Genomic DNA, 12,038 nt, shown 5'->3' on the forward strand with positions numbered 1-12,038 from the left:
CCACTGCTCGTTGTGGAGTAGGGCATGCTGCACAAACTGGCCTTTTCCAAAAGTGTCGTGTGCCATGAAAGAGAAGACCTTGTACTTGGATCGATTGGTTCCATGCGTTGCGTCAATTAGAAGTACCTCCGGAAATTGAGTGAAGATCGATCGCATGTGTTTGGTTTGAAGCGTAATACAAGTTGCCAATTTTTAACATAATGAAACGGTTAAATAGGCAATAACGAAATTAAATTTGAAACATAAACGTCGTATATCATACCTTTTCTCCCACATCGTCCACGAAGATGCGCCCCACGTTGCCAGAAACATCACCAAATTCGGACATCCACTTCTTTAACCGCTTTGAACTAGAGGTTGGGGTCAATCCTTGCTCGCGAGCCTTCAATTTACGAACCAAATTATGAACATCCTGCGGCTTCGGATTGCTATCGGAATTGTCCTTGATAAACTTGAGAATGCTTGTATTTTTCGCGCCAGCCTTGCAGAGCTCGTCCACTGTCTCTAAAGCACTCTCATCGAGGGACACACGGTTGGACGAGTGGCTTTTGAAAGCGTACTCGCTCAATGTGTGGTTGTGCTCAAGGTGGCACTTCGTAATCATTAGAGCAAATGTATGGGTAGCTTTGTTGATCTCTTAAACGCACACATTGATCTGAAAACAACGAAATATTGCCAGCAGATATTAGCAAATTTGTCCGATCAAACCAGTCAATACCCAATCATACCAGACCATGCCAGATTGAATCTGGCTTCGCCTAATTGATCATGTATCTTGCACAGCACACCCGACATTCTAATTTGCAGCAGCAACATACCTGGGCAGAGCATCCAGAAGCTCGACTCTCCTGACGAGGCCTCTTACTTGTGGCTTGCGATCGGAATTTGCCGTAATGCGTACACACGTATGTTTTTGCGTACTGGTCCCACTCGTCGGGATTCTTACACGCCTTGGATCCCTGGGCATATATCCGAGCATTCCGTACTGGAACTGAGGTGTTCGTTCTGGTACGGTAGATCTAATATTGTATCGATAACATGCCAACCAATTAGCTTAGATAACACTGAATATAATTAAAAAAAAAACTTCTCAACTGTACCTGGAACGACCGAGCTTGGTACTGCGCGAAGTATGCTTTGAATTCTTCCCACGACCTGAACTGCGTCTCCCCCGGAGGCGGAGCGATGACACAGACTGGTCCGGCTTCCTCGCTAGCGATGCTCGTCCCTGTCGTTTCCACACGAGGTGGGCTTAGTGACGGCTCCCACTCACTCAAAGAGCCGCCGGATGCGGCGCCGTCACTGGTATCGTCGCTGGCGTCTGCCAGCAGGGGGCGCTTTGGAGCGCTGCGTGGGCGCGGCGGCATTTGGGTCCGTTGGCGCCACGAATTTGCTGGAGGGGGAGGATTTTTTGTGTGGGAGGGGTATACGCAGAGTATACGCTGTACCGAGTTCGGATATGGAAGATATTAGCAAATCCTAGCAAATCCGAAGATAACACAAGATTTGCTACGAGTGGGATGCTCCCAGTCTGGCAAAATACTCACTCTCATTCTTAAATGCATAGTACTGCTGTTAAGGTGCAATGTTTTTATCTGCATCACATACACCTTATTCTAGATAGAATACAAACCCCAGTACGACTTTTTATGCGGGTACAGCTCATGTATCTTAGCACCATTGTTTTAAGCGGGGCTATTGCAACTCTAGCAAACGATACATATGCGAACTTGACATCTATGCGGAAAAAATCATGATTTTGTCGTGATAGTGCTTGATTCGAGACGTTCGCTGAAAAATGTATCAAGTTTTGAAGCAAGCGGCACAAATGCGTCGGGGTTCAAATAACACGCGACCGCAGCAAGAGCCTCAACAAACTCAGTCAGCGTTAGGAAGATGGTTTCTTCAGGATCCTCAAGCCTCGCTTTGAGTTCTGACTCGGGCGTGCTTGTCTCCGACTCAGTAGTCGCGCCAGCCAAGTCAAAGTGAACGTTTTCTCGCTCAAGCTGTAGTGTTTCTGCTAAGATATGCTGAAGGTCGTCAAAATGGAGAAGGTTGTCACGGAAGAGGTCGAAGTGTTGGCAACAGTTGACGAACCCGTTGGCAGAGAGCATCTTTCCCAGTCCCGTGCTGTCTTGAGTTGCGATGCGCCTCTCAGATTTCACTTCACTTGCGACAAAGTGTAAGTACATCGACCGTAGCTTCTTGTGATGCGTTGTGAAGACTTGTCGACACTCAAACGTGAGTAGCTGCGGCCGAAACACGTTGCCCTTTTCTTCGTCCGGGCGCATTGCGTTAGGGAAGACGATCTCTTCGAGAAATCTTCGGAATCGTTGAGCTAGAGCTGTAGCTGGTCCAGTATTTCCACCGCTCCAAAGCACGTGATCGCTCTGTACGATATGAACCAGCGCTTCGACGAACTCTGCGGGTGTCATCTCCCTCCCTTTCACATTACTGGGGTCTTTTACGGGAGCAGACAGCGTGTGCGTAAGTGGTAGCGTTAACGTGGCTGCTTCCATGGAGACCGCAACGTCAGGACTCACTTTGTCGAATACGCTCTGGACAAAGTCGTAAGGGAATGGTCGAGTCTTGCCAAAAACTTGGCATTCTTTAAGGAAAAGGTAAAACTCTCCCAGCGACATGCAGGCAGAAATTTTGTGGAAGAAGCGTGCTTCTTTGACTGTGCTCCCACCACTGCGTGGTTGATTTTCACCGGAGCCTCCGCATGACGTACGGCTAAAGTCGACGTTGGCATAGAAGCGGTAAATCTGACGCAGGCGTTCGTAGTGCTCTCCGAGAACTTCTTCAATGAGCTGTAGCTGTTCCGTGAGCTCTACGCCACTCAGTTTGCCTTCGCTTTGGTCCAAATGCGCTTGCACGAGCTTATGAGTATGCAGTGTAGTTAGCATGCATTTGTTGCGCAAAACACGTCGGTCGACCAATTCGAAAGGGGCCTGCTCTCGTCCTCGGCGTGCAAGCAGTCGAAGAGCATCTTGCCGGATCCGACGCTGCAAACAGCCCCATACTCTCATCGCACTGCTGCGTTTCGAACACGCATATTGCACCGTGTTAACAGCATTCTGTAGAGCGATATTTGCCTTTGTCAGTAATTGCGGGGAGGTCGTCATTTCTGGAGGTGCATTGATCACGTCGAGGACGTCAAACGGAGTATGAAGCTCTCGCCATTGCAAGCGAACAGAATTCCAGGTTGTGCGTGCGTCGTTCAGCGCAGCTTGAGCTTCGTACCATGGATAAGGACTGGCTGGGTGAGATGCTTGTCCCCGTGGTGTCTCAATTATGAGACTCGGATGTTCACACACCAGGAATCCAAACAAGCAAAACACTAAATCACTTGCCACCTCCTTGCTGAGCACGCGGGCACACAGAAATTCCGGGCATGCTGGATCCAGTTGTTCAGCTAACGCAGTTCGGAGCTCCTCCCGGGTTGGAAATGGTGTCTGCTTGGACAATACGCTAGAAGCAGCAGCGTTGTCGACAACACTGCGAGATAAGAGACGGGAGGTGCTCTTCATCTGTGTTTGTTTTGCTGGTAGGCGTCGCCTCTTCACCGTTAACACGCGATGTAAGATATGGCGCAGTGCGTAGAAGCCGTGCATGTCGGATGAAAAATTCTGGATCAAGTCGTAATTGGAAGAGCACAAGTGGCGAAATGGTCCTCCACACTGCTCCAGTTGGAAGTTGATCCATCGAAGCACCAGCAGTTCAGAGGGAAGAGCTAGGAGATCAGACTCATCTTCTCCTTTCATCAGTAATACACTGACATCGATGTAAGTATCTGCTGCTACCGCGTCTAGCATATTCTGCAGGTAATCGCACTCGCAGTCGACGAAGGAGAAACACAGCTTGCCCCACTGGTTTGAGATGCTCTGCAGTTTTCGCTCTTGGCTTTGTCGAACGCGTAGTTCCAGTTGGGCGAGAAGCTCTTCCAACGACAGCGTGTGTCGTTTCGCCAAGTCGAGATGCTCGCGATGGGCTTTCACTTCCACCTTGGCAGCTTCAACCTGGACTTGTAATCGTCCGATGAGTTCTTGCAAATCATGTTTACTGTCGCGGTAAAGTTGGATCTGCTCGTTGGACTTGCGGACTATCTCACCTACTGCGTAGTCGTTCCATCGGCGGAATAATCTCATAAGATGCTGCTTCGTCCAGCGCGAACGAGTCTTTTCGAGTAAAACGCGAGTGTACTTCTTGCGGATGATGATCTTCTTCCAGTCTCCAAGCGTCTGACGCAGCACCAGCCGGCCCCATCGAGTTGCCAGGCGATCAACCATTAGTTCATTGTTGCGCAGTCTCTTCAACATGAACTTATGGAGGGAGTCGAGGCGAGACCTGTAGTTCAATGGAGCAGCTTCAGTCCAACACATTTCACAGGTTGGCTTCAGTAGTAAACTCACAGACGAATCTCCAGCCATTTCTTCTCTTTGAGCACTTGTTTTAACTCGGTAAAATATGCTCGTCGAATAAGCGATTCCTTTAATGACGCAGAGGAAAAGCCTTCACCATTTCCAGTGACAACGAGGTCGTTTTTCGCCACTGATGACTCATTCATATAAGTGGATCGTTCCAACTCCGCCCGCATCACGTGAGTGAGGTTCTGGAATCTTAAGAACTTGTTACTGATCTTAGTCAGTACATCAAAGCAGATGGCGGTACGCAGAGGATTCGGGACACCAAGGTGGTCGGTAGATTGTAGCGCTTTGGAGAAATCGTACTCAAAGAGAGATGCTGAATAGAACAAAGTGTCACTTCAGTATTATCAATCCAGGACAAAAAGCGCTATTAGGATTTTACCTTGTTGTTCAAAATTCTCCGCTTCGTTCACACATTTGGAGTTCCACTTCTCAGTAATTCTCAAACGCTGAACGTGTTCAATCTTGAACGTCGACTCTGCTGGTTCCTCTTTCCACGGGTATTGTTTGCTTTCACTGGTTTTTGGTCGACTGGGAAAGTCTCCTTCGTTCCCATGACCAGATTGCATTGCCCCTGTCGGAGCCTTTTCCCCGAGAGATTTGGCGTTTCGACGCAAATATTTCTGGTGTTTTTTTATTAGACGAGCATTGTTGTAAGTGCCAACCCCCCACAAAGAAATGGCGGACTACGTGCCATGTGCCACTCCTCCCTCGAAAGGGTTCCTCTCGAGCATCAACCCGCTGGCAATTTTCGACGACGTAGAAACTCTTACTCCACGTGAATTTCTTCGGGACTTCTACACTCGACAAGGTCTGCACGATAAGCTGGAAGACGTGGACGCATTGGTGGAGAATTACGGCCACCGAATGCACCTGCTTTATGCAGAACTCGATAAAAAGTTTGCTCTGTGATTATAATGAAAGAGCTCAAATACTTTGCACTAAGTTGTATGATTTGTGTCATGCGCAGGTATGGTACGACGTTCTGCAAGAACCCCCCACCAGTTTCAAGTGAAACTCGCAAAGCCGAACCCGTGGGAATGCATTCGTACAGGACCCCGACAACTCCAAAATGTCCCGGCAAACCCCCTGCTAACAAAAGTAAGCTCCGTAAAGACGAGCCCACTCTTGTAACCTAACTCTCGTGCTGGTGGTGTGCCAGTTGTTCTACTTGGGAACTCGGGTGTGGGCAAAACCAACTTGATCGGCCGTTTGCACAAGGGCGAGTACAACGAGGAGTTCACATCCACAATTGGAGTGGAGTTTCTCACCCACGCTGTCAAGGTCGACAATGTTGACCTGAAGGCTCAAATCTGGGATACTGCTGGTCAAGAACGTTTTCACGCCATGATGTCCACCTACTATCGCAAAGCTGCTGGGGCTTTGCTAGTGTTCGATGTCGGCAACCGTGCCAGCTTACTTGACGTCGAGAGATGGCTCGATCAACTGCTGAATGTCGCCGAACCTGGACTGCATGCAACGCTCGTCGGGAACAAGTGTGATCTGCCTGCAGACGAAAGGGCTGTGACGGCAGAGGAAGCGCGTCAGTTTGCAGCTGAACACCACATGGCGTACATTGAGACGTCGGCCAAGACTGGGCAGAACGTCAATGAGGCCTTCCATGATATTATTTCTGCGATCCACCGAGCGCGGCTGGCAGACTCCCAAGAATCCTATTTCGCTACCATCGAGCTCAACAGCAACAATCCCGGATCAAGCTCGCTCTTCAACTGCAAATTATTCTAGGATACTGCTTACGCAGTACTTTAAGGGTCTAAATATTGCATACTTAGTAGTATGTTGCAGTCTCACGGTGCTGGAGAATGAACGTGTTCTTCATTTCTTCTTAATAGCCTAAGCTTACTCTTGCCCCGAACACTTATCTGCAAAAGAAATTAGATCAGCCAGTTGTTCGTAGACTTCCTGGCCACCGACTCGGTCATTTGGTTTGCATGATGAAACAATTTCCATGTACTGGGACGCGACATCGAGTAAGGTTCCCCATCCCCATTATTGGTAAGAGAAATAAAGAATATCGTACCTCCAACAGCGAACGCTTGGAATCCTCATATCGGCGCTCCAATTCTACATTGACGAGGGGGAATAAAAAAAATGAAAAACATTACCAAGACAACCTGAGACGGAATTAATAGAATCACCTCGAGCTTGGTGCACTTCATTTTTCAGAAGCATCGCAAACTCCTCCGCTTTGGCTGAGGAAGCTGATCTTCTCGATGTTACTGGACGATCTCGCAAACGGTAACCAACGCTTAACCTGGTACTCACATTCAAACTCTCGAGGTGTGACGACGGACCCGCCGACATTACTGGACGGTTAATTCCTCGATGGTTTCGAGGTAGTCCGTACCATTGACGCAGTTTGTTCGATGCTGTTTTTCGAGGTACGTATTCTCTTAAATGCCCCTGTTGCAGAATCTGCATCTCACCACGGTCCAGCGCCATTCGTAAGGACTGCATCTCTTGGGTATCCATTAATTGTGGGGCGTAGCCGCAATAACTTGAATCTACTTCTTCATCTTCAACGTTCTCAGGCCCACACGGACCTTCTTGGTGCCATCTTTTTTCCTCGCCGCCTAGTTTCGACTCCTGGCTCATCACGTTATTCTTTTGGTAGCCAAAAGCCATCAACGTCTATTTTTTGCGTCAGTCATTCGAAGAAATCGCATTGGGTCACGAGGGGTTTCGGGTCATTTGGGGGACGATGGAGAAACGTGGAAGATCAATTAAAAATAAATATTATCTTGTCGCCCCATTTATCTTTTCATTTTTTTTAAATATTGACCCAGATGATAGTGAAATAACCAACGCTAAAAAAGCGCAGGAAAAGAGCATTACCGAAAAGTAAGAAAAAAATCTGGTGAAGACCACGATTTCGGTACACACGAAAAAGATACATTGGACTGGTCATAATATATAAAATTTACACAAAAAGATGATGAATCCATCCGACGCACCTGGCCCATCGTCCGATACGTCAGGCGCACAGTCCGGTCGTCGTGATCAGGGCTCTCATCCTGATCACTCGACATACTGCCAGGCGTCGGTGCACCCACGCACACCGCAACTGTCGGTGTCGGGGTGCACGGGCGAGGGCTGGGCAGCTGCCAATCGCTTGTAATGAATCCGTTCTTATTCAAGAGGTGCAAGATATCATACCGCTCCAAAGAGACCGGGGTGCGAGCAAACACCTTTTGGGGTGAAAACAAAAGAAGATAGGGTGCCAGCAAAATCAAAACGGCTTCAGCAAACAGATCTCTTCACTTTGGGGCGCCAGCAAAAGATTTGTAGGCTCCGGCAAAACAGCACTAACAAAAAGATGTGTACGCATCAAAGCCGGACTCACCTTCGATGTACCGTACTTTTAATACTGTAGTATCAAAAACGTGCATATTTTTTTCAAATGGCAATTCCAAGTCACAATATTAATAACTCGACCGGTCGAGTAAACCAGCATCAGCTGCTTGCAGGTTAACTCGACCACTTGCACAATAACTCGACCGGTCGAGTAAACCAGCATCAGCTGCTTGCAGGTTAACTCGACCACTTGCACAGTAACTCGACCACATGCACAATAAGTCGACCGGTCAAGTAAACCAGCATCAGCTGCTTGCAGGTTAACTAGACCACTTGCACAGTAACTCGACCACATGCACAATAAGTCGACCGGTCGAGTAAACCAGCATCAGCTGCTTGCAGGTTAACTCGACCACTCGCACAGTAACTGTAATGGGCCCAACTCCAATTACATAAGTAGGTAGATATTTCTTTAGTTATTACATAAGTAGGTAAAGTGGCACACGGGTAGCGTGTGCCAAGGTGTCATCATCTGATTGGTTGATAGTGAGGAGCCAGACTCACTTATTGACCAATCAGATATAGACATGTGTTTGAGTGGTTCACACGAGGCCAGGGGTAGCCGCCCTGGTCCTAAATAAATCAGAGTTGAATTTGACACAAACCTAAGACTTGGTTTTATTATTGCGAGCTTCCTCCGCATTACAGTGTAAGCTAGTAACGGTATCTCTTACCCCGTTACACCTGGTAGCACTTAGTAGTCCTTCCAACGACCAAGTCTACGATGAGCCAAGTCCAGATCTCCGGGGCGACCCTGGAGCATGCTGCATTCCCCCATCTCACTCGCGTGGAGTGGGAAGCGCTTCACCGCCTCGCGGCGGTGTCCGGAGACGCTGTCGTCGCATCGCTGCTGAGCTCAGCGACGCCCGACCAGCAACGTCTTGCAGCACAAGAGTTCATGGAACGCGAGCTCGCCGATGCGAATCGGCGGGTGTCAACTCCCTCGCGTCCATCCCAGAATGACGTCGTCAAGATGGAGACGTCTACATATTCTGGCGCCGGTGAAAACCGGCTTCCGCTAAATCGGTGGTTCCGCGAGATCGACATCGCTATCGCCTCGCGACGCATCGAGGCGTCATCGGCCAAGATGAACTTCCTCCTCTCCCGGTTAACCGGGAAGGCCAAAGAATGGGCCCTCGGGAAGCTGGTTGTCGACCCCGAGGCTTTCCCGACTCTGGAAACTCTCCAGAGCGACTTGCGCCTCGCGTTCGAGCCCCCGCAAGATGAATCTCGCGTTCGCGCAGAGTTCTTCGCTCTGCGGCAAGGGCAGATGTCCATGCGTGATTACGTCCAGAAGACTCGACACCTGGCGTCATGCATCGTGCCCAAGCCAATCGACACGGCCTCGCAAGTCCACGTATTTGTGTTCGGCATGCGCGAGGGTATGACCCGCTACTGCCTCACTAGAGCTGAGCCCTCCTCTCTCGAGGAGGCGTTTGCACTCGCGATTCGCGAGGATTACATGGTCGCTGCATCGTACGCCGCAGCCATACCTGCGGAAGCCCGAGAGTCTACCCCCGAGCCCATGGAGATCGACGCCATCAACGCGTCGAGCAATCGACGTCGCGGGTCCTACCGCGGCAGCGCTGGGCGAAGCAATCGCCCCCTCATTTGCTTCCGCTGTGGGAAGAAGGGTCATCGCGCGGCGGAGTGCCGCGCGCCAGCTCCCGTCGTCTCTTACGTCGACGCGGAACACGCCTCGGTCGCTCATTCAAAAAACGACCAGGACCAGTAGGTGCGGGGCGCCCTACTGGCTTTAACGAAGGACCGGGCCGTCCGGTGGCAGCCCAACCTTCGAGCCCTCCCGTGCTCCAAGCACACACCAATGCCACCACTACGCCGGGCGACTCGAGACTGATCATTGTCAGCCTCCACGTCACCGGTGCCCGGCGACCACTGCGCGCGCTCCTTGACTCAGGAGCGACCAACAACTTCTTTCGCGCATCGTGTTTGTCGGTACTACCCAAGAACGTCCGCGTCCGGAATGGTCCGGGCGAGATCCAAGTCAAACTCGCAGATGGTAAGGCTCGCCGCGTTGCGCGGCGTGACGTGTCTTTGTCGTAAACGTTCGACGGCTTCCGTAGCAAGGACGACTTCTTGGTGATCGAGATGAACTACGCGTTTGACTGCATCCTGGGCATCCCTTGGCTTGCGCGATATCAGCCAGAGATTGACTGGCTGGCCCAATCAGTCAAGCGTCGACGTGGATTCGACGTGAGCGAGGTCTTCACACACCTCTTGGTGGCGCCAAGAGACTGGCCCCACGTCACAGTCGTAGACAAAACAGCAACGACACAAGCAGTGCACAGAGCGAGCGATGGCCCTCTCTGCATGGCTTGTGCTACGTTGTTGGACGAAGAGCCCTCGCGGTTTCGCGAGGTAGATGATGAGGTGGTTGAGCAGCGGCTCCCACAGCACAAGACGGTGGTCGAGCAGGGGCTCCCACAACACGAGATGATGGTCGAGCAGGGGCTCCCACAACACGAGACAGTGGTCGAGCAGAGCTCCCACACAACGAGACGGCGGTAGAGCAGAGGTTCCCGCCGAACGATTCGGCGGTCGAGCACATTGGGCTCCCGTCAAACGATGCCGCGGTAGAGCAGGGGCTCCCGCGTGTTCCCGGCCCGGTCGAGTACGGTCTCCCGCGCCTAGATGAGGGTGATGCATCGTCGAGTAGCAGTGCGTCAGACTCGAGCGTAAGCTCGAGGAAGTCGAAGAAGAAGTCGAAGCGACGACGTCTTAAACCTCGTCGAGACTACACGACCAGCGATAGCCCGCCGATGGAATCGGTCAGCGCGCTGGAGTACGTGGAAGGAGGCCCGAATCGGTCGCGCAGCATCGCAATCGCGAGCCCGCCGCGCGAAGCGGCGGCGATCACACGCCTTCCAGGCTTGTCCTGGAAGAACTTTCTTCGGGACCTCAAGGCTGGAGACGTCGAGCAAGTATGTTTGGTCACCGAGGCAGTCTCGGTGGATGAGGCAGCAAACGCGGTCGCAACGGACAGTGTACGCTCACGTCCGCTAGGTGCTGAACCTAAGTCTGCTCGAGAGGAACGATTCCAAACGCAGTCTTGGGAGGCCTTGCGGGAGTCAGCGAATCCCGTATACGACACCGCCTGCGAGTACGCCGACGTCTTCCCGGATGAGATCCCCGCCGAGCTACCGGCGGATCGTGGAGTTCAGCATGAGATCGACCTCGCGCCAGGTACGAAGTACTGCGTTACCAGACAATGGCCACTTCCGCGTGATCAAGTGAAAGCGATCGATGACTTCTTCGAGGGCCGCCGAAAGGCGGGTCACGTGCGTGAGAGTACCTCTCCCCATTCCAGTCCAACGTTCTGTGTGAAGAAAGCCACAGGGGGATGGCGTATCGTTCACGCATTCAACAAGTTGAATGATGCCACTATCCCCGCGCAGACTCCGATCCCTCGGAAGGATATGGTACTGGACTCCATGGCTGGCAGCGTCATCTACAGCGCCATCGACCTGACCGATGGATTCTATCAGATCCTGATGAGAACATCTGATGTACCTCTCACCGCCGTAAGTACACCGAGCGGGATGCTCTGGGAGTGGCTCGTGATGCCACAGGGCCTCAAGAACGCGCCTGCCACCTTCAATCGCATGGTCTCCCATGTGCTTCGCCCGCTTCGAGACTTCGCGCCGAGTTACTTCGACGACATCTTCGTGCACAGCCGCGCTGAGGGCAACCTCAGTGCCTCAGTGCCGTGGACGTACATCTGAAACACCTGAGACAAGTCTTCCAGGTGATGCGAGAGAACAAGCTCTACGCAAACCTGAAGAAATGTGTCTTCTGCGCACCGGAGATTCCGGTGTTGGGATGCTACGTGAGCAAGAACGGTGTACGCGCGGACCCTGAGAAGGTATCGTCTATCTGTGCTTGGCCAACGCCGACAAGCCCCGCTGAGTTGCGTCAGTGGCTTGGTATGGCCAATTACTTGCACAAGTACACGAAGAATTACGCTGGATTGATCCAGCCGCTGTCCTCGCTGCTGAAGAAGGACGTGATCTGGGAGTGGAAATCGGACCACCAAGCTGCATTCGACTCGGTGAAGAAGAGCTTGGCGTCTGCGCCGATACTGAAGCTTGCTGATGACTCAAAGCCATTCCACGTCGTCTGCGACGCGAGCGATTTTGCCATCGGCTGTGCGCTGATGCAGTTCGACGATGACGAACACGAACGCGTTATCAGCTATCAGTCGCGCCAACTGAA

The 12,038-nt window shown here is 51.5% G+C and overlaps 2 protein-coding genes across 2 annotated transcripts; one reads left to right on the top strand and one right to left on the bottom strand.

Moving 5' to 3' along the window:
* Positions 1–1,751: 1,751 nt before the first annotated feature.
* On the bottom strand, positions 1,752–4,322 carry PITG_13354 (uncharacterized protein; the record flags this gene model as incomplete). Its single annotated transcript, XM_002899950.1, has 4 exons — positions 1,752–1,877; positions 1,992–2,671; positions 2,735–2,819; positions 2,880–4,322. The coding sequence occupies 4 exons, from the start codon at positions 4,320–4,322 to the stop codon at positions 1,752–1,754; spliced, it is 2,334 nt and encodes a 777-aa protein (XP_002899996.1).
* A 786-nt stretch (positions 4,323–5,108) lies between these two features.
* Positions 5,109–6,176, top strand: PITG_13355 (Rab11 family GTPase, putative; the record flags this gene model as incomplete). Its single annotated transcript, XM_002899951.1, has 3 exons — positions 5,109–5,329; positions 5,401–5,531; positions 5,593–6,176. The coding sequence occupies 3 exons, from the start codon at positions 5,109–5,111 to the stop codon at positions 6,174–6,176; spliced, it is 936 nt and encodes a 311-aa protein (XP_002899997.1).
* Positions 6,177–12,038: the final 5,862 nt, after the last annotated feature.

This window comes from Phytophthora infestans, genomic scaffold (genome assembly GCF_000142945.1).
Source record: "Phytophthora infestans T30-4 supercont1.28 genomic scaffold, whole genome shotgun sequence".
NCBI classification, from domain to species: Eukaryota; Oomycota; class Peronosporomycetes; order Peronosporales; family Peronosporaceae; genus Phytophthora; species Phytophthora infestans.